The 23,207-nt window shown below is 42.5% G+C and overlaps 1 protein-coding gene across 6 annotated transcripts in view; it reads left to right on the top strand.

Moving 5' to 3' along the window:
• Positions 1 to 23,207, top strand: part of TRABD2B (TraB domain containing 2B) — a 281,940-nt gene that overhangs the window by 150,449 nt on the left and 108,284 nt on the right. For all 6 annotated transcript variants that reach the window (XM_084527650.1, XM_084527653.1, XM_084527651.1 and 3 more), the window contains exons 3-4: positions 2,921 to 3,067; positions 19,266 to 19,440. In XM_084527650.1, the coding sequence (XP_084383776.1) occupies positions 2,921 to 3,067; positions 19,266 to 19,440 (322 nt within the window). The remainder of the gene's footprint in view (positions 1 to 2,920; positions 3,068 to 19,265; positions 19,441 to 23,207) is intronic.

Below are 23,207 nucleotides of genomic sequence, written 5' to 3'. Positions count from 1 at the left end.
TACTCTTGGGTAGTGGTGAGAACAGATGGCATGAATATAAGAAATGGAGCAGCCTCGTTCACCAAGAAATTAAACCTGAGGACCCTGCCGATCTCCCCCTTCCTGAGCGTACCTTGATTGCAGGTCACCCATAATGCCAGAGCTCTTGCCTTGTCCCAGGTCTGCCTCTGACCTTGCCAGGGAACTGCTGGTCTGGTACAGACCCCTTATCCATGAGATGGCAATAGGTTATGCAAAAGTGCTGCTAAAAAGTCTGCCCAGTGGTTCCTGGTGCTGTGTGGGGCCGGTGCTACCTGCTTTCTTCAGCAATAAAGCCGGACCCATGGGTTTGCCATAAGGGCCGAGCTGGTGTCTCCAAACATGCTCATAAAATCCGTGTGTTGAATGCTTCTCTCCAGAGAATGACACCACTTGGGTGAAAAGGCTTCCTTCTGGCAGGGTGAAAAACCCCTCCTGTTGTCCGTGTTTGATCGCTTGGAACTCAGGGCCAGAGACAGCTGCACAAAAATGGCTTTCAAAGCACACAGATGTGAGGATCATAAATTGCGTGAATAAAAATGCACTTTCCCAGAGCAAAACCCTTAGCTTCCCATCACTTCCCAGAACAAATACTGTCTGCTGTATTTATTAGGTGGTACTGTGTACGGGCAGTCACTCTAAGTGTGTTTATTTTGAAGTCATCAGTTGTTCGGTAATCTCAGGCACCTCTGGGAGATTTAACTCAGATAGAGGTTTAGGCTGGAGGTCGTGGGGTCACTGATATTAAGATAGGGAGAAGGAAAGGAAGCAGCATTGTTTTTGTGGCATTATCTGAACAGTAAGGAAAAATAAATGCAGCTTTTAAGATGGCTTTAACCAGACTCTGGGGGAAAAAGCCTACAAATCCAGCCGGCAAGTGACTGCTACAAGACTCTGCATCTCTTCAAGTGTGTTTTGGGCCACCCAACCAAAACCCATGGTGATTACGGCGTGATTAAGCAAGACTTCTCTAGAAATCTGCTTAGGCGGCTGAAATTTTGCTTTAGCATATGCAAGAGCTTCAGTTTCTAATTTTAACTCCCAGCCTAGAATAAAATCTCTCGAGCTGCTTTTTGGGCAGTTGCTTGAACCCGGTGATTCGCTTCCCTGTGGTGTCAGCGGAGTGCCAGAGCTCTGCTGGCCACCAGCACTTAGGTCCCATTGCAAGACAGGGAAAGCGAGCAAGAACACAAATGTCCTGACACGGCCACTGCCACTAATGAACTCTGGGGTCCATCTCCTGTGGCAAGCTCTGAATAACTCCTTCTTTCTCATGGTGGTGTCTTATATGAACTCACACTGCAGCTTTTTCTGCAACCAGACGCTTATTTTCAAGGAAAATGCAGGCAATTTTCTTTAAGACCTCTAACCCTCTGCAAATATGACTGAAATCAGCTAATAGGTTCCAAATTTATTAGGAGGAAACAAAGAGACAAAGGCAGAGCATGAACGCAGAGCACTGGTTTCCTCAGGAAGCCAGAGTAACCCCCCAAAAAAGTCATTTGGAATAAAGGAAGGATTTGTTTATCATCTCCTTAATATTTTACCATAAAACACTCTGTCTTATCCTCAGGGTTTTTGTGGTTGTTTGTATATATGTGTGTGTGTGTGTATACACATTTTTGTATATAAAAATCCAGCAACATCCATTGTTTAAAAAATCAAAAATGAGAAGGATTTTGCTAAAAGCATTTTGGGAAAACCTCTACTCTCGGTTTTCCTGTCAAAGTTTTTCTAAGCTTTTATTTTTATTAGTCAAAATGTTTAGAATCCCCAGGAAATCCTGGGATGAACCGTTTCCTCTTTGAGCTGTAGCCCTTAGGGGAAAAAGAGAAAGCTCAGAGCCTTTCAAAGCTTAGAAATTTTTAAGCTGTATTTTTTTGCAGGTTTTTTAAATTACAGGAAAACTAAGTTAGGTAGATGCTTAACTGTAGGCTATGGTCCTGGGAAAGTTGGATCTCTTTGTAGAAAAGCCTGAAGAGACCCTTAGATCTGAACAAGGAAATCTCTTAGGCTTGGATCTTAAGAGGGAACCAATTGCAGAACTGCGGTGTAACAGGTTCTTTTGAAAGACCATCTTTATATTTTTAAAAAGTAAATTAAAAATAACATTTGCTTTCCCTCAACCAGAATTTGTGTATGTTAGTTAACATCTAACAGCTTCCTATTAAGAGGCTGTTAATGCCCTGGAGATACTTTTATTTTCTTATTCCTTTAAAAAATAAAAATAAAAAATAAAAATCTTGGATCATATTTGTTATATACCTGAGGTTTTGCAGAAGTAAATCCAATTGACAGTGTTACAATTCAATATATATGTTCATATTGCAAAAGGGTAGGTGAAGGGGGAAAGGCTAAGGAAGGGAGACTAATAGTGAATTTCCTAAAGTTTCTGGCATTAAAATCATTCAGAAATTCCCCTGCTACAACAGTGACTTCCTAAGTTTTTAAGATTATGATTTTTTAATTTTTTTTTAAATCTTCTAGCTTTATTTGGGCTTTGGATTTAAGCTAGCTGTCAGGAAGCAGAGGCAATAGAAGAGAAGCTTCCTACTTCTGGGACTTTTTCATTCCAATGTCTCTCACGTAGCCAAGTTCTGTGCAGAGATAAGCTAATTGTCCTCAGACCACTTGGCCATGAGTTCCAAGCAGTGTACGTATTATGAAATTAGACTTTATGAAGAATATCAAGGATCCTGTAATAAGGACTTCTATTAGAGAAGGGTGGAATTCCCTTCCAGTTGGGAATACCTAAAGATCATTCCTTACTGCTGTGGGCTACAATGGGTCAATAAACTTCAGGCACATAAGAGTTTTTAAAAGTTTAGTCTCTAAGGCTTTGCTTCTTTGATACTTGGTATCTTGAACTCCTCTCCTGTTTTTATTATTTACATTTCTACAGGTGCTGTTTGCTCTGAACCAAACTCTGCTCCAACATGAAAGTCTCCGAGCAGGTAGTTTGCAGGCCCCATATACCACTGAAGATCTCATCAAGCATTACAATTGTGGAGACCTGAATGCTGTCATATTCAATCACGACACTTCTCAGGTAAGCAAAAGTGTTATGGATGGGCCGGCTAACTGAGAACAAATCAGTTGTTTTAATAGCAGTGGTATTCTCCCTTAAAAGGCAGGAAGTGTTCTCCTGCCAAAGCCCCTGATCTAAAATTTCTGCGTTGGATACAGTGACCTCTGTTCGTTAAAATGCTTGGCATCTGTTTCTGCCAGATAAATGCACACATAGCTCCCCTCTTACAGGTATCATATGACAACAAAGTGTTTAATTCAGCTGATGAATAGAGGTACAGAGAGGTTAAGAGCCTGGCAGAAGGCCTGTCAGGTGCCTATAGCACAGAGAAAAGTAAAACTCCGGTCGCAGGGTCATCACTTTATACCCCGTCTCCTCTTTTCCCTGTTCCTTTTGATGCCTTGTGTTTTCTTCTCTATATTTGCCTGGTGAGAGACTGGGGCTTCCTTGGTATTGCATTTGCTCTGGGGAAGTGACTGCCTGGAAAACTTTCCTAGGAATGTGCCTGAAAAAAAGTTAATTATGGATGTTTTTGGGGCTGTTGAATGTGGTCCCCTCATTAAGGGGGGAAAAAAAAAGCTTTGTAATATTTGAGCTTATATTTGGAGAGGAAGTGAACCTTATGTAAATACTCTATAAAGTAAATAACTTCTCAAACATGTCATAATTCAATAATTTTGTATGTGTCTCAGGCAGCCCTTCAGTCTCTGTTTATCTTAGTTATCCACTGCTATTAAAGACTCTCAATGGAGCAGAAATCTGCTTTCAGACTAGTCTGATAGTTCATGGCAAACTCCGGGATTCTCTTTTAATACTTAGGTTCCTCTTTATTCCTTCCCATTAATTCTACGGAAACTTGGTCTTTGGATGTCTTCTAGTTCTTTTTTTTTTGATAAATGTCCCCAGGTTCCTGTCTCAGCTGCAATGACTTGCTTAAAGGGGACCTGTACAACCTTTGGCAGTATTATGTACGTTTTGCCAATGAAAGCCTATTATGTTATCTTGTGTTGCACAGGGCTCTGTGAGCTACTTTTTGCTCAGAGAAGGAGCTGAGAAAGTGAGGATGGCCCCAGTCTGCCTGTAATGCAGCCACCCTCCACAATCTGCATGCTTTCATAGTGGTCTTGTATGCCCCTCTTAGAAGTTCTAGGCAGATGTATAAAAGACATCCACTGCAACTTTTCTATGTCATCTATCACAGAACTAACCTGCCCCTCAATGGGCAGAAAGACATCAACTTGGACAATCAAAGATCATTAAATTCTAGACAAATGGTCGTTTCTCCTCTTTTTCCCTTACTGGTTATTATTTTCAAACAGTAGAAAGAATGATTGATTATAATGAACGGGATCAAATCTCTTTGCTCTCACAGTGAATCCAGTCCTAGAGAGTGAAGCATTGGTTCAGCATCCCTAAGCAGGACGTGGCAGCGTGGTTAACCTGGCAGTACTAAAGGAGAAGTCTGTGTAGCACCAAAGCTGCCAGAGCTGTTCTTTCTGGGCAGCCCTGAAAAGTAAAGGGAGGAACCAACTCAGGTAAAAACAGGTCTGTAAAGACGTGATATGTGAATTACAAAAGGCAGAGAGCTCAAGACTTTAGAAGATCCTGGAGAAGATGACTAACAATTCCTGTAATGTGAAGGCAAGCACATGAGATAAACACATCATGATTTTGAAGAAATCCTCCTGCAAGATGTGCTAATATATTTGCCATGGATGCAAAGAAATACCAGTCATAAAATCATGAAGACAGTCTTGACATCTGGATGTCCTGTGTCATCTTTTTGGGGCTATCAAACAATGTAATTTTGCCAGCGTTTTTTCTCAGCCTGGGTCCGCGAGACAAGTTATGGCCTTTCACACTGACTGCATTGACTCGCAGACATCTGTGATTTGTTGACACAATGTCCTATAACAGACCTGTGTTTTAGACTTGAGAGGCACAGAATGCTGTAAAAACTTTTTTATCCCTGCAAATTCTCGGATCAAATGTGAGTTTAAAAACAGTGTTAAAGGAAGAAGAAAGAAGCTATAACCAATGAGAGTTCAAGCAGTGGTGTTAGTCATGGTCCCAGAGTACACACAGTTGATAGAGATTATAACACTTACAGGCCATGGAAAATTAAAATCTCTGTATGTATACTAGTCCCTGCAGAACTCTAAATGTTGTGGAGTATTTTCATCTCTTGGGTTGTTGTTTTTAATTTGGTTAAACAGGTTTTTTGTTTCGTAGTGTTTTTATAAACCAGCTTTATACCATTTATTTTTAATTGCATGCAGAACAGAATAGAAAATTAAAACCTAAAATAACTCTCTATGCAGGTCAACTTTTGCCAGTGGTAATTCTGAAGTTTATTCTATCTGTTTTTTGCAAGGATGATCTCCCTGCCACAAAGTCTTTACCATTCAGTTATCAAATTTGATTAACCTGGCTTAAATATTACATATGAAGCATTCCCCATGGCATTTTTCTTTTGAGCCATTAAATCTAAGCACAGGGATTTATCACGTGCCGAGAGTTTATTGCAGTCCTCTTCAGGTGACCAAACTGATAGGCCTGCAAGTGCAGAAAAACTTTGAATATCCCAAGTTGGCTGCATCATCACTTGAACTTCTGGGTTCATTTGAGGGCTGTTTATAAGGTTACTAGTGTCTGCTGGTTGCTTGAAAGTTAGTGGGAGCTGCAGGATAAAGGTCAGTCTGTCCATCAGTTCCCTCAGTTCAAAGCCGCTATTTTCGGTAACTGTAACATGTTGGAAAGTTTCCTAGACCAAAGCAGGAGTCCAGGCACTGGGTCAGAGGACAGCTCCTTCGGCACCCCGGGGAAGGAGATGGGGACAGGGAAGGGGACAAGGAAAGGACAAGATCACCTCAGGGATCTGTTCCCTGCCTTGGGGCTGGAGAGTCAGGTTTAGTTGGGTTGAGGTGGGAGCATGTCCCCAAATCTCTGCTGTTTTCCTGTCCTGGAGCAATCAACACTGATGAGCACTAAGGAAATTCTTCTCGGTTTCATTTTTTTTTTATTATTTTTTATTTTAATTAACAACAGTGAAAGTGGGAAACACCTCTCCTTTCCTGTGGTTATATTACATTCCTCATTCCTTTCTCTCTCTCTGTCTCTATCCCTTTTTTTTTTTTTTTAATTTTGTTTCCAACCACCATTTTTCTGAACATATAAATCCTTATTCAAACTTAATAAAATTTTAAGAGGCTGAGTTTATTCAGTTAGACTGTGACCCAAAAGTGGAGTAGGAAACATCTCTTCTGCTTGTACAGCCTTCTGCAAACTCTTGGTTCTCTTGTGACTTTTTCAGTCAAGAGACTTACATTGGAGTTTCTGGGCAGAAAGTCAACATGATATGGAAGAGAAAATATTCTAAGATAAAGATAGGATAGGTTTATTTTCCTTTATCTCCAGACTTTTTTCCCCAAATAAATCATAGTTTCTTTCTCTCCTTTTGAAAAAAAGTTGTCTACAAGTGAAGAGGCATGAGATTAGATCAGCAGCTTTAACTTTGGTATTGTCTGAAGCTTTTACAAAGGAATTAAGGTCAGCATGTCCAGATGCATTAAAACGCAAAAAGAAAAAAAAAAAAAAGTCCAAAATTAGAAAACTGTCTACCTCCAGAGAACACTTTCTCTTACCTAAGACAGTTAAAAAATTGCCTAATAAGCTGAAGCCTTGGTGAACAAGAATTAGAGTACAGAACAATTTCTCTTGTATTTTGTTCCCTAAATCTGATGTAAAAGTGTTTATTTAACTATGTTGAACTGGTACCTGTAGAGTTTTGGGTTCAGGGGTATCTTGTACCCATTAATTCTGTGATCAATTTGAGATGTTCAATTGTTTAAGGACAGTTCTGTAAAGCAGCTTCATCTTTGCCAGCATGGATTTGCTGGTTCTGTGTTTCCTTATATTCCTTTCTATGCTTTATAAAGAGGGGATGAGGAGGGTATTTTTCCTCTAACCCTTCCCAAAGACTATACCCGTGATCTCCAGCTATTGTTTTTCCTCTGCTGTCCTCAATCATTCTTCTGACCTCAGGAAGGCTCCTGTCCAGGACAGGGTAGTTTCTCCTCTCTCTTTGCTGATCTGGCATACCAGAGGCATGTGGCTGCACTGCTTTTATTATAGACAGTTTTCTTCAAGCCAGGTCCCACTGCTTGCATACTTGTTATTTGCCTGTCCCGTTCAGGGTTATCGATACAATGCAAGAGTCGTACCTGCCATTTATAAAGCATCTTTCATCCAGAGACCTCTTGTGTTTTGTGTGTGTTTTGGGCTGTATTGAAATAATTGAGTGTATTTCCATATGAAAATGAACAAATCAAGCTAGGCCAGTGAATAACGCAGTTTATATGCTTTCTGTTCACCTGAGTTAACAATCTTCATGTTGCCAGGAGAGGTTATGTTATTGCTTCATCCTACACAGAAAGGCAGGCTATGCAATGAAGTTATTTGGTGATCACCTCAGCCTTGCAGATATGTCTCAACCCTTTTTGGGTGCTGAGGGCTCGTTGTGACTCCTTCTTATAGCTCTGCCCATCATAAACAACTGAGCTTTTTGTATAACTTGCTGGTATGATGTCACCTGTACCTTGAATTGGTTCTGCAGTTCAAAAGTCCATGGATTCATGCTGAAATGCATTGTTTGGGTAGTGGACATTGCCTTTTGAAAAGCATGTGGTGATCCTGATATTACAGACCCATATGATAGCAGCATGTCAGTAGTCAGCCTCCCTAAACCACAGAAAAGGTTTAGTTCATCACTTCACAATATACTTGCTGTTTATAAACAGGTCGTGTTACATACCTCTTTAAAAATGGTATCATTCTGCATTTAAACCTGTCCTTTAAGATTTAAGAGTCCTGATAATTCTAATTATATCATTAATTTGCCCCATTCTCATTTTGGATAAAATATGACTGGATTTCTGGCTCACTCCTCGAATCAATGAAAGCTATCTGTGGAATGCCCCAGCTTCAATAAATGCAGAAACACACAGCTGAAACCATTAGGTAGAGTGTTGAATGATAAGCAGACCTAATTTGTCCAAGGAATGGAGTTTTATCTATGGGAAAAGAAGATAAATCCTTAAACTGAAGGCACAGCTATTGTAACACAACACTTTGGAAGCATCTTATCGTTTTCAGCTGTAACAAAGTGCAGACGAACTGGCACAGCTTCTCGTCCTTCCAGGGAAAGTGATTATAGGCTTTTCAGCAAAGCAAGTGCAAGGTTGTCCCAGGCACCAAGTGAGCTGGTCCCAAGAGCTTCTGGGTCCAGGTGAGGGGTCGGTAACACTTCCACAAGCATAGGTTGCTGGTGAAACTGATGGCAGTCCCATCATTGCTTGGGTGTTTGGTGACATGCGTTCAGATCTGCTTGTGCTCCAACAGCAAGCAGAGGATGTCTCCCGCCTTCTTGTCTCTTGGCTGTAGCACAGGATGCTCTCACAGAGATGTTGCTTTCCCATAGTCCAGAAGAGCTCCTGATCAGCTGTGATGGGGTCATTCGTTCTTTCCACTTGCACCTGAGTCACAGCTTCGTGTATTGGTGTATTGTGAGCATTTGGAAGCAAAAAAGCAGAAGGGCGGCCAACGTTTTCAGAGTCTAATTTTCATATTATGTCAGAACAGGATTTCAGATTGGAGCAATATTGTATTTTGGCTTATGTGTTTTAGAAAATTGGTTACAGATCCAGATTGTGAAAGTCTAGTTGTTGATGACAGTGCTGGGGAAAACACTGCAGAAATTATTTTTTTTGTGAATTATCTGGAACATTCCCAGATAATTTTCATGCTACAGGTTTTGAAAATAGGTTCTTGCTTGGAAATTTTCATTGTATGCTTGCATTTAGCATTGTCTAACTTGGAAGTTCCTTCTTTCCTCTTTTCTGTTTCCATGGAGAAGGCAATGGGAGAGTGAGAGAAAGCAGGAGAGAAATTGGAACAAGACATTTAAAGGCAAAGATTTTTCTTTCAGAGACTGCTGTGTTACTAGAAAAGAAACACTTGCTTACAGAAAAGGGCTGATTTACATTAAGGACATTTAAGGATTGTTGACTACCTGTATTACTTAGTAAGGGAATCAACTATAAAAGAGCATGAAACTGACTGGGAAAAACATTTGGAGCTGAAGGTGGTAGCATGCTGCTTTCTGTGCATTGCTATATGTTTGCTGTAAAGCATTTACTGTCCCTTCTTTTTAAAGAGCTGGTTTATGAAGTGTTTCTTGGAAAGACTTCTTCAAGAGAAATGTGAAAGACTTGTTGGTTTTTGAAACAATATCTTGTGAGTTGAATATACAAAATGTTTCTTCTCTCTTTGTGTTTTATCCAGAGGATGTGTTTGTCACCTCATTAAGACAGGGAGGGAAAAAATGGGGGGTCAATTTGGTTGTCCCAGCTGAATTGGCAGGATTAGTATCCAGGCATTATCTGAAAAGTTGTTGTTCTTGGGTACTCCTTGACACAGCTTTTCCTGGTCCAACACTTACTGTTCAAGAGTGAATAGTGAGCCCAGTAGATCAGGTTCACCAGTGTAAACTGGTTTTGCTCCCCGATAGCAATTTCAGACCTGGAGCTTCTTTTCTCTGGGGGAGATGATTGCTGATAAGCCCAAAGTCAAGCCTTGTACGGTTCTAACCACTTAGTAGTAAAACAGCTCCAAGGATAACTAAGTACGATTTGTCTCTATTTAACTGATTGCACCTAAATTATTCCTTACTTTTTTCCTGGTTGGTCCCCATTCCATTTTGAATTGCTTTCTTGGCAATGTTCTGCACCTTCGTGTCCTATTCTAGACCTCCCAAACATCCCCAGAGTCCCAATCTCACACTAGTTCAAAAGTCATCGTCTCGCCTCTGGTCCAGCTGCTGTTGCGTTATCAACCAGCGTTTCCCTTTTTGTTCTTTGCTAAGTTGTGTGAAATTTTGCAAACCATATCTTTTGGGTCATGCATCCCTTGGGTTAAAATCAGGTTGCAAACTTCACATAAGCATTCAGGCTTTCCCTAGCACCCTACCAAATGTGTATGGGAAGAAACTCATGGCAGAGCCCTGACAATATATTCTCAAGATGAACAAACTCGCGTTTGTACCCACTGCTGGCCAGCTGATCTCCCACTGTATAAGAAAAGACAAAATGAAAAATACCTTAGGAAAAAGAACTGCAATGCTTTAATAAACAAACCTTCTGGCCCCATTTTTTTTTTCACTTTATTACCCTGCTTTGCCTTTTGATCAGTACCTTTGCTTGGGTGTCATGGCAATATAATAGGTGATGGTTTTAGTGTCAGAACAGAAGAAAAAAATCTTTGTCAAAGGAAACAAAGCATTTGGAAGGGAAATAGAAAAACTTGAACTTTTCCATATGTTTGCAAGCTCATGAAAGCTGGCCTCAAAAAAATCCCAATGTTAAACGGGTTTTAAGTGGGGCAGGAGTTATCAGTCGGTAGTTCAGATTTACCCTCCCCAATGAAACCCAAACCTTTATTTGCATACACTGCAGGCTTGTCATCCTTATTCAATTAATGAGCAGGTCCCTGTAATCTGGTCCTAAATATACACTGCATAGCTGGGTGAAGCTTGCAGAAAGGGGGCCGGGATCATTGTTCTGGCTGTTTTGTTAAGACTTCTTTAATCAAAACATTCGTTCAGATAGAGGGGCCGGCTGCATATTTTGGCATCGCTACCAAGGGGAGCAGGGACAGGCTTGGGGTGGGGAAAGAGGCTTTGGGGAAGGGGTTGGTGTTGCTTTTTTTTTTCTTTTTTTCCCCAACTGCTTGGAAAGCAACTATTTAGCTGGTGTGGAAAAACAAATAGAAAACACACATGGAGGTCATGACTTTGCAGGGATTTGCTGAAAGTCCTTTTTTAGCAGGGATAAAAGTATCACCCCCCCAAGCTGTTTGTGAGGTGCACAACCCATCCCTGTGGCCTTTCTCCTTTTTTTTCCCCCTTTTTTTTCTTTTTTCCCTTTTTTATTTCTGTTTCTACAGTCAGGCCAGCAGTGGCTTATGAAGCTTTTGTTTCACCTGCAGATTATTTTTTTTTTTGAAGTATAATGTGCTATCTTTAGAAAATTCAGTAGTTCTCAGCCTACTTTTCCTCTCTTGGTCTTCTTTGATTTGTAATTTTCCTCCATTTAGAAGTTGAGATCCTCCTGTGGCTCATGGAGCTGAGCTTGCTAATTTGAAACGCAAAGATCTCCTTTTTGGACACTAAAATTGCCATGCCATGCTAAGCGGTACCCAAGCTAGCTTTTAATCGGGTAGGCCAATTACAGAAAGCTTGCTGGCGAGACCTGCAATGCATCTGCAACACACACATGAACTCTGAGCAGCGACGTGGGCGGGCGGGGGTTAGCTCACAGCCAGATGTGGCTGCCATGACCTGGTCCCAAGAAGCAGAGTTGCTCTTACACCAAATCTCTTTGTGCTCTTGGGCTTTGTCCTGCAAGTTCTTTCCTTCGCTCACTTTCCTTCCCCTCCATTTTGCTTTTTTTCCCCTCCGGCCTCATCCTGGTATTTTCGGTGGGCTTCTGGTGCTGCCCTCTGCCCTGCAGTACTGGGTTTTGGAGAGCAGGGGAGGCTCTTCTCCTCCTCTTCCTGCCATTGCTATTGCCAAGGAAAATGGTACAGCCAGGCTGCCTGCGCCGCTCGCCTTCTGCCCTTTTTCTTGGCAGCAGATGAAAGCAAGAACACATTGAAAAGAGCAGGGCTGAGCTTGCTGGCTTGCAGGTGTGAGACACCCCGACCTCAGCTGCTGCCCAGCAGCCCGAGCACCCATCTGCGGGGTGGGAACAGAGCTCCTTAGCAGTGCAACCCAGCCCTCTGAAAGAGAGGACTGAGAGAAGAAATGCTGAGAAGTGCAGCAACGTATCCAAGTTGCAATGAGTCAGGGCCAGAAAATAATTCGGGGTTTGTGAAGCCCCCTCTCCTTCAGCTCCCAGTCTGCTAGACCACACTTTCTGCTGAGGGAGAGGTGACTGCCCCTTGGCCTCACAATTTCTCAGTGCTGTTTCCTGCTGTCAGGGCTTTGGGACACTACAGGGTCTCACTAAGCCAAGGGACACAATGGAAAATCCATTCCTGTGGTGGAAAGGCTGAGCTGGTCCAAACCCCAGAGCAGATCCCGAAGGGGTCCCTGGAGCAGGGGTGGCCGCAACAGGGCAGCGTGGTGGGCGAGTGGGTGGGAAAGCGTGGGTGGGAGAAGCTCGCCTGCTTTTTGACATGCTCCCAAAACTTCCAGGCCGCTGGCTGCAGTGAGGGTTGTCTCTTGAGAACTGCTCTGCGTTCTGCAAAGGCAGTGGGAACAAAGTTGGATGAGCACGGATTGGGAATATGTTAAAGCTTTCTGTGATTTCCAGTCAGACCGTGTCTGTATCCAAGTTTGGTGTCAGGGCATACTTCCGGTAAACCAACTGGCAGCACAAAATCCACCAAACTGACACACCTATCCTGGCCCTGTCCTCCAAAATGTGCTGGAAGTGCCTCTGACCTCCCATCACGGGTAGATGTTTGCTGTGGGAAAGTAGAGAAATGGGGCCGATTTATCCTGAAAATCTAAGACTCCTTTTACAATCTACTCAGGCTTCTAATACATTACTGCAATTTGTGGTGCTTAAAAATTAGAAATTGTCACCTTAAAGCAGCAGGCATTGAAGGACGGGCTAATTACTACATGCCTGGATCAGACACCATTTTGCAGTCCTGGTTTCCATTTTGCATAACGAACTGGAAGCTTGTCTCCTTGGCAGCTGCCAGCTTTGGGCTGAATCAGAAGAGCCAGACGTTTTTGGCCAAGGTCTCCATCAGGATGGAAACTCAGGAGTGCTGGAGGAAAACCAGCCGAGTCGGCAGCAGAGTTTGTCACTCCAGCAGCCACGTCCTCCTCATGGAGCTGCTTCCTCATGCAGCCCATTTTCTTTGCTGGATTTGAATTCTTCGTATCAGAGGCTGCAGTAAGTGGATATTGCTCTCCCAGATGCCAGAAGGGTTCATAAATCAGAGAGAAACAGGTGTCTTCCCAGTCCAGGGTAGTATATTTTGCAGCAATGCAATAAAAAACCACAATGCCCTGTCAAGGCTGGCTAACAGGAGGGTATCCTCCCTTCATAAACGAGTGATAACTGGAGCTCAGATGTCAGCCTCTGACCCAGCAAGTGCTGGTGTGAATTTAGGGCTGTTCAGTCTCCCGGAGGAGCTGGCGGGTTTCAGGATGCTGCTTTGGCTCTCCGGAAGCCCGCGTAAGCCGCGCTGTCAGCTCTTGAGATTCTTATCTCGGGTATTGCTCTAGACCATATAAAAGTTCCTGACCTGCTGGTACGGGGAAAATCTTGGGAAGCATGATCCTTTACTTGTCTCCTGGCCTCTGCCCACGTAAAGCTCATAAACCAGGCAGCTAATGATATATAATGGATATCATGTTAAATAAAGTGTTGGTGGTAGTGTAACAACTGGAGATAAGAATTACTAGCATGGAGGCTGAGCTGTCCTGTCAGGGGAAGACGGATGGGTTTTGTGTTTAGGTGCGGGACTGGAACTTGAGAAGCTGATGGCCTTGCCATGGTCTTGTCTCGTGACTTGGAGTGAGTCTCCTCCTGTTTTCTCTGTCTAGCCTGTGAACTCCCAGGGGAGAGAGGGGCCATAAGGCATTATTATTAGGAGATTCCCCTGCGAGGAGCAGTGATGGTAATATAAATGGGGTGGTCTGGAGTTCAATGATGCGCATGCCATGAGGTTGGAAAGCCATTAGTTGTCTGCTTACTGGGAGACAGGGAGCAAGGAGTTTCATCAGCTGAGAGGGCTGAGCAAGACAGAGGACGACAATGTCAGGCGAGGTTTCAGGAAAGGAAATTTTCTCAGACCATGTGCCTTGAAGCAATCAAACTTCACCTCAGCTGTGGCCTTTATTTTCTAGGGTACCAGTGGTGCCTAACCCCAAAAGAGGAAAAACACAGTGATGGGCTGTGTGGGCATACACTGATATGGAGACTGGTTGCTTCTGTATATTTGAAATCATTCTGCTCCTAAATGGGCTTTCTGAGACCACTGTATTATTTTCCATGGCAGGGATTGATTGGCTTCCCATTTCCCTACCTGAGCTTCTTCTCCATCTCTAGCTGAATTATGGATGAAGGTCATTTCTGCACACACACAGCCCTTTAACCTGATATTGGTGGTACTGATTTTCTGTTGACATAATCCTATTGTTTGAACATACATTCCAGGAATAGGCTAGCATCACTGGAACAGAATGAGGCTAACAGGGGTTACTGAAGGAATGGGAAATGGGCAGAAATGTAACATATAGTAGTAGGAACAAAAACACTATTCCTCCACATCTGATTATGATTTGATACTGGACTGAATCTAGAGCAGTTCCACTGTAGCCAGTGGATCCAAAGCAGGGAAAAAATGTTTTACAAAGTTGAAGGTGCTTATATGTGTCCAAAAAATTATTTTCAGATCAACATTCACAGCTTTGGCATTGTGCCTCTGCCCAGAAAATTTGTCCAAATATTAAAAAATAGTAAATAAGAAAATGTATTTAAATGTCATCCAATGTTTATGAAGTTTCAGCTGAACTTTGGCAGTCAGCCCTAACTATGATAAAAGACCTTGCACCAATATATTTTTCTTTTCTCTTTTTTTTCTTTCCCTTTTTCTCTGTTTCTGTAGACAAAGCTGACAGCATAGCATAGATCTTGAGATACGGCTGATACATTTTTTCTAAGCTAAAGTATGTTGTTAGCTCTTATGCTAATGATTGCAGCAGAATCCCAGCCTCCTTCCACAAAGTATTTGTGGGAAGAGAGGTTACCGCTAAGCGTCATCTTTGATTTTGGATCTTGCTTTGGGTCCTGTCTTCTCCAAGTAGATTCAGCCAGTGCCTTGTATGTAACATCTGTTCTCAGGTCGGAAAGTCTTGCTGTCCCCATTTTACAGATGGGCTTTTGAGAGACAGGAGGAATAATGCCAAATGCTTCAAAGATACTTAGTGGAGGTTAAGTGCTGAGTTTGCTTTGAAGGTCTAAACCCAAATGACAAGTTTGTGATCATGCATGAGATTTGTATTGCCCATGGGAACAGACCCATTTTTTCAGGATAGTGTCATAACCACTCCACAACCCTTCCTCTTTCTTCTTCCTAAAGCTCCTACTGACTTCAAAGGTGAAGAATTATGGCCCGCATCCCACAGCACTGTAAGCTCGGACATGTGTGCAGACCTTTACCCACACATACATTCCATCAGGGATACTGACTCAAGTAAAATTACACAGACTTTGGGGGGGGGTATTTCTGCAAGACTGGGACTTACCCTCTTTTAGAGCTCATATTTCCTCCTTTAACTTTGAAAGCTTGACTAAGAAATGCACGGTGTACCTAATGACACCAAGGGTGACACCCAATGACTAAGTCTGGAGTCCATCTATACTGCACATTGGAGAGTTATAGTCCAGGGTAAATATGAATAGAAAAAAAAAAGTTCTAGTTGCCTCAGTCAAACAAACTATTCTTCCTTTTCAATAGCTGTGAGTGAAATACATTACTGAGTTTCCATGGGAAATACGTATTTTTGTGTGTGTGTGTCTGTATGAGTTGGTTGGATTCTCAGAAAACTGCATGGCTTGCAGAGGCTGACTACAGAACCTCTTTATCGCTTCTAACACGTATCAACTGCAAAGGGAGCCCAGGTGATGGGTTGCACTGTGCTTTTCTGCTGATACAACTCCTGCTTTCCTGGATGAACAGCAAAGTAAAAAGTTCAGATTTTTCAACAGTCCCATCATGCAGCCCACTATGCACTTGAGTACTGATAGCAGTAGTCAGCTATTATTGCAGAGGTGGTCAGTCCCTTGCCCATTAGCACAGTGAATGTTTCATCCATTCACGCAGCTCAAAATGACAAATACCTACCTTTAAATATTAAAAATAATTTTTACACTGATTTGAAAGAAAATTATTTGATGAAATGGACAGGGAAGGTGCATCCCTTTGGTGTGTTCATCAGCCTATTCTTTTAAAACAACAAATTTTCTTCCTCCCCTCCCCCAAAAAACATTAAATCCCGACTGCGGTTAACAGCTTCCTAATTGCATGCGACTGTTTCTTGACTTCCTGATCCCTGTCTGGTAGTTAGGAATCCAAAGGGTTTCTTAAATCAACAGGAGCAGCTGCCTCCTTGAAGCCAGGCATGGTGTATGTCACCGGCTGTGGAAAGGAGCGGCGATACAGGGAGGAGCGGAGGTGATTAATGGGGCCAGTGTCGTAGCTCAGAGTGTGGTTGCACTACTGTGTACGGCCGTACTTACTTCAATCATTTATCTTCCAGCCTCTGCCACACACACGCACAAACATACACAGGCGCGGTCAGATTTTTGCCAGTGATGGAGCAGTCATTGGAAATACAGGAACGCACAAGGTGCAGAGGGATCCCTAGCTGGTGATGTGCCTGTGGGGTTGATGCCTTCTTTCCTCTTGTTCTTTGGACAAGCATGAGAAATGCTGACAAAACCCAGTCCTTTTTCTGAAATTTATCTCTCTGTCCTTAGCAAACTCTTTCCCACAGAAGTAATACAAAGGAAAGGAGGAAAAAAAGGCAAAAAACAAGGCAAGGAAGTGTCTCCATTTCATGGACTATATGTTAGGTTAGGTAAGGAAGGGAACCAAACTATGAGTTGAATGTGAATGTAGGACTGCAAGTGTATAATTTGCATGAGCTGAAGCCATTTGATCCCCAGTATTGCTGCTCCTGCCTTGTGCAGGTCGTCAGGCAGTGCTGTACCTTGCTCTCCCTGAAGCACTGCAGGTGATCCGAGAGCAGGTCCCCATCGGTTCCCAGCCTTCGCTTCCTTTCACCCAAAACAAGGGAGAAGAGACTTCCCTTTCGTGGGTGTCCAGCCTTCAGATGTTCCCAGAAAATGTCACCTTCCATTTCGGTCCCCCAGAGCTCCCATGACTCCTGGCTCAGCTACATCATCCCCTGAAACACAGGGTACAGAGGAATTGCAAAGCCTTGTGATGTCTGTATGGACCAACTGATTTACAGTTGTACCTTGCAAAGGTTATAGCAAGTGTAAAATGGCTATTTATTCCTCAAACGTTATTCCTACAGTAATCTCTCACTGCTTTTCACCAGGAATCAAAGCTGCTGCATCCTTTGCTATCGTAGCCAGCGATGTTTTACCCCTCTGACGCCAGCAGGTTGCTCCTGCATCCCTTTGAGACAAGCACGGGCTCTTGCCAGACAGCGAGGCAGCTTCCTTGTGCATTAACAGGAAACTGGTGTCTCCAGTTGGTCTGGCTTAATGGGACTGTCGTTACTGAGTGCTGGCAAAGGGCTAAAATGAGAACAAGGTGCAAAGAACTTGCTTGCTCTGAGGACTTTACAATATACATTGGAGAAGCCAAGCCACCCTGGAGAGCCGGGAGGAAGGAGTGACTCAGGCTAATACAATTGAATCCGTAAGGAAGAACGTGCTGTGGGAAGTAGGGTGATTTGGCAAAGCAGGTTGGGGAATCACAGTGTTTGAACCTCAAAGGTCCACCTGGTCCTCCTGGCTGGTGCAGGTACAGCAGCAGATTGCTATCAGCAGCAGTGGGACTCTTGGCTCCGGAGATGTGGTGCCCATTTCTGGCTCACCCAGCTGGGTACGGCCCTTGGTGCAAATCCAGGGCAAAGCCTGGACTTGTCCTGCTGAATAATGCATGGTGAGAAATCTCAGCTTCCCCGTCCCCCACACACATCAGAGGAGTTGTGGCTGTAGTGAGAAAGTTTTAAGGAGAGCCACTGGGAAGGTGAAGGTTGGTTCTTTCCCTAAGACTTGCTGAAAGCTTCTGGAGAGACAATCTGAGCAACGAATGTGGGAAGAGGCAAAAGTCGTTGTGGTAAAATCATGCGGCCACATGGGAGGGTAAGAGGTGGGCTGAAAAAAGAAGAGTAAAGGCAGGTTCTAAGAAAATGAGTGCAGGAATCTGGTATAGTAGAAAACCAGAGGAAGAATTAAAGCAAAAGAGCCCTTGCATCAAGTATTTCAGCACACTGCTTGAGGGATGTTCCCCTTATGGACTGTGCTTGCAATACCATTACCACTGACTCAGATTAACACTGGAAATCCTGGCAGCTTTACATTCACCTGGGGACTCAGAAATCCAAATTGGGGTTTTGCAGCTTAAGCTGCTTTCCAGTGATGAGGCAAAGAAAATCACTGGAAGGTGCCTGGTCCTGTAAACAGTCACCAGACACTGTCCACCTACAGCACTTCTCTCTGCACTGTAGGCTTCCACGTTCTCGTGGAAGACCTTGGGCTCATTGTGTCAAAACAAATCAACTGTCCTAAAAATCAGAGACTTCTGGCTTGTGTGTACTTTATAGCTGGGGTTTTGGCCCTTTCCTGGGTTTGCTGCCCTTGCTTGAACAACCCTAATGATGCTTTGGGTTTTCACCATGCTTCTTTGTGTGCGAACATCTCTCCTCCCAAAAGTAGGGACTAAAGGAGCACTTCTTGTGGAATTGCCTTCCTCTCCCCCAAAATATCAGGGATTTTCTAGGGACTTACATGTTGCAATTCGTGGTCTTCTCTAGTGAGATCTAATAGCATCTAAAACTGAGGGGAAGGTAAGGAGTTTTACCACATTTACATCTTTCTTTACATCAACATTTCCTACTTTTTTAAGTGTTTGGATTATTCAAAAGCAGCATATACAAGCCAAGTCTTGCAGCCCTTTCTTAAGGTCAAGGTGACTTCAGCTGAGAACAGATCAGAGGACTTGTTCTGTTATTAATTACCCAATGAACTGAGTTGAAAAAGCAGAGAAGAGATTTTGGTAAGTACCCAGGTGTAATGCCTAAAAGCTCAGTCTGCTGAAAGAATGGGGAAAAGTCAAAATGAATTTAAGTTCCATTTAGAAAACATTTGCAGCCTGCTGTTCCCTTCCGAGATGAAGAAGGGTACCAGCTACTCTGAAAAACTGCTTGTTGTTGGGGTTTTTGTTTGTTTGGTGATTTGTATATTTTTTGTACAATTCCCAGTAATCTCACATCCTCTGGTAGTTTTGTCAGCAATGTTCAGATGGCTCAAATAAGACTAGATTAAAACCTCCAGTGTTTTCGAGATTACTTAACTGTTGTCACATGTCCTTTTTGTAAGCCCATTGTCTTTAACGGAGCTTGGTGCCTCCAGCTGAGCCTGTGCCTGTCTCTCCACTGCAGGTCCCTAATTTCATCAACACGACGCTCCCACCCCACGAGCAGGTGACGGCTCAGGAGATAGACAGCTACTTCAGACAGGAGCTCATCTACAAGAGGAATGAGAGGATGGGGAAGAGAGTGATGGCACTTCTGAGGGAGAATGCAGACAAGAGCTTCTTCTTTGCCTTTGGAGCAGGTACAGCAGTGCTTGGTTTTATTTGGGTATTGTGATTAGAAATAAAGTGGTTTGAATGCTTTGGGGTTCTTCCTCTGGTCATGCAGGAAGCTTTCTCAGGGGATTTGCAGAAAGGCTTTTGTCTGTATAAACCTGGTTCTAAAAAATGAAGTGATCTGCTGCAGGAGGTGGGCCTGGGTCTATCTGAGTTGTGATAAGGCTGTGCTTTCTGTCAGTGTGTTTTGGTAGAGCAGTGAAGCTGTTAATACTTCTCACAGCATTGTGTTTGTTCCCTTCCTCACTCAAACCTCTTGGCTTCTTAGGTTGTGTTTGCATCATGGTTGTGTTGGTGGTAGTGGGTGTGGGGTGCTTGAAGAGCCTTTGAATTTGCAAGGTCAGGTACTGATGGCAGGGAGTCTGGGGGAACACAAACCTTGCAGTGGCAAGGCACCAGCATGTGGCTCTGGGTCCTGGGCTGGTGTTTCAAACCTTCTGGGGTTTCTGTTCCATGTGTTTCTTGATGTGACTTAGATGCTTTGGTGTGCCCGAAAAGATTGGATGCTTCTGAGCTTTGTACAAGTCTATGATTTACATGTATAGCTAAACAGCAGCATTTTAAGTCTCTAAGTAACACTCCACTGCATCCCTCTGCCTGTTTTAATTTTCTCCATGGAGAGCGCAGAAAGAAAATGTCTCTAGAACTTCTGTACATCTGCAACAACACACACAACTGTCCCGTCTCTCTTTTTAATTATTTACCCTTTCAAATGGAATTCACATTTCTGTGTGATAAGAGCATAAATAATAACTGCTCAGGCCCCTGCTCAGCAGAATCCTGAGTGCCGGCTTCAGTGGTTCTTTAAACTGTCCTGACTTCAAGGCAGTTTGAGATTTCCATGCTGAGAACTGATCTGCTCCTCCTGCTCCATCTCGCTAACAATTTCTCATTTTTGACAGAACTTTGCTTCTCATCCCATGGCTCTCACTGTGAACTCTGGCAACGACTTGCCTCTTGCTACTCACTTTGGTGGGAATTCTGATTAAAGACTGCAGGCTTTAGTACAGATAGATGCATTTTGATGTATTTATTTTTTGAGTGGATTCAGGCTGAATTTTCCCAAGCCTATTTAATCTCAAGCTTGCCTGATATTTCTGTATGAGGAGTCTTGCTCATCTGTTTTTACAGTAGGAAAATATGTCATTATGGTTTATAATTGGAAAGGGACTAAATCTGAGAAGAAAAAAAAAAGCTTGTCTAATCTGTGGAGCTAGGTTTATTGGAGGTTATAGTATGTGATGGGTCTGATGGAGTCTCCAGTTCAGGAAGTCCCTAAGCAGGTAACTCCTGGAGCCAGGAGAACAAACTGGGCACCGCTGTGTGTGGGGTTTGGGCTTTCAACTCCTATCGACATCTGAGAGCAGCTACCCGAAACAGCCAGGCAGCTCCGCTTCCGAAAGCTGCTTGTAAAGAGCAAGTCCCATTCTATCTTGTAGTGTCCTTTTTGGCTATGCTGGAAAAAGCTTTGTCACTGGATTGTTTCATTTTTCCAGCACAGACTGTAACAAGACAGAGCAGATGCATGTGGCAGAATTTATTGGAAACCAGGGTGGGGGAGAGGCTGAGGAAAGCTTTTTGTTTTGGGTGCTTTGTTCCACCATCCCTTTGGCCTTTCTCACTAAAGCAGTCCCTCCCTGCAGGCCATCCGTACTTTAAGTACAATTAATGCCTCCTCTCTTCTCCAGAGTTTTTTCTTCATGCCGTAAGTACTGAGAAAATTATTAATTCTTCAATGCCAAAACTTTTATGTGGCCTAAGTGCAAGCAAGTTCATTTTCTATTATGATTCAAAAGCCGTCTTTGTCCTTAAGGTATAATTGTAAGAGTGACTTTTTAAAAAAAAAAAAAAAAAAAAAAATCAAGAGGTAGATATAAGAATACAAAATGCCTTTTAAGTGTTTTTTTACGTGCTTTGGACACAAATTCAAGCTGTTTTCCAGGTCCTTGAGGGTTTGTTTTTGTTTTTTGTTTTTGTTTTTTTTTATGTATAAAAAATGGTGTTCTTGATGAAAGTTCAGGCTTTCACATATTCCCATGAACTCTTAAGTGCAAAATTTTAGAAATACACCTTTGATTAGGACAGGCATGAGAGAGCCCTGCTGGAATGTGCTTACTCTTGGAATAGTGCAAGAATTTATTTCACTTTGTTTGAAAACTGGTGTATTTAAGGCTGATGGGATAGAAGAACGCTAATTAGGGAAACAGTATTCTGGATGAAGTACCCCTAAAGGGTTTTCTTCTTATGTTAAACATGATCTTTTTATTAAAACATATATTTTAAGGATATTGGAGTTTATATAATTCAATTCTCATTTGTTTCGAGGTATACTGGTATCCAAATTTCATAATTTCAGTCGTGGTTTCTGGGAAGGGAAAAATTGGATAAAACTGTGCTGACAAATAAAATTAGAAAAACAAAATGTTTCCCTAAACATGAAACTTTCTCCTGCTACGTGAAAATAACTCTGGAAAAGCTTCAGCAAATGCAGTGTTGTGGTCTTGGGCTGCTGTAAGGTGACTTGCTTGGCCTTGGTGTCATCCTGTGTACACCTGGGGACAGGGTCCCACTCTGAAAATCACCCTCCAGAGGCAGGGTGCTGCACAGTTCATCGGATGGCGTCACAAGATGAGTGATTCCTTGTAGAAAGACTATGCTGGAGCAAGAATGTGGTGTCCCTGTTAAACTCTTGCTGTGTGCCACACAGAGCTGAGCTGCAGAGACATCAGAGTGCGCCGCAGGGGATGTGCTTTAGGGTGTCTGGTTTGTGAGTGAGCACAAGGCCAGGAAACATCAAGCACACAAGTACTGGGGATGAAGGAGTTGTAAGGGGAGAGGTAGTTGAATATCCAAACAAGATGAGATTAAAACAGGTTTTAGATCCATGAGATGAAGTCAAACCTTTTTACTCTGCTGAAAGGTTTTTGCTCTATTCAGAAATATTAAAACAACAACAAAAATGCTCAATTTTAGCTTGAGCTTTTCAGTTTTCTGACTTTATTTTAAATAGAAGGAACACTTTTCAATAGACTCCCACTTCTACCCTTCCATAGCATTACTCATACTCTAAATAAATTGGAACAGGTCAAACTTTCAATTTATTCCTTTATAAAACACAAGTGAAAATGTCCATTTACTCTTTCCATTTTTTACTTCTTTCTCCTCTCCAAGAAAAATACAGGATTTGGATAAAATGGGACACAATTCTATACCCAGTTCTGTACACCTCATTCTTCTCCTGCCAGGGTTTACCATGGTCTGGCTTAATGTGAAAATCTCACCATGCCTATATGCACACTAACTGTACTCTAGTAAAGAAATGGCATTTATTGTTTGTGCAGTTAAATGATATTTTTCAGGTAACAGGCATGTTAATTTTTCTCTCTGAATGAGCTGAAGTGGTTAAATAGGGTACTTCTAAACAGAAAAAAAAAAAAATGATTTTTCTGCTTGCTGTTTTGTTTTGAAAATCCATCACGGACTGTTAGGAATTATTGATCAGTGAAGCCCCTCAGCCCTGATATATACATGCGATTAATAAAGGTCCATTTACAGTCAAGAAACAGAGACACTGCCAAGAGCACATGGGCTGTTAAAAAGAGTTAATATTTTGGCAACTAAGACTATACACATGAAGTCAATGTTTAAGAAAAAATCACTCTGGTTTATTTCATTTTTATGGGCAAATAATTTTCAAGTAACACTTATGATAACAGATGGATAAATTTATGTC

The sequence above is a fragment of the Aythya ferina genome, assembly GCF_964211825.1.
Source record: "Aythya ferina genome assembly, chromosome: 8".
Classification (NCBI taxonomy): Eukaryota; Metazoa; Chordata; class Aves; order Anseriformes; family Anatidae; genus Aythya; species Aythya ferina.
Note: the sequence above shows the minus strand (reverse complement) of the source record. Positions and strands in the feature narration are given on the sequence as shown.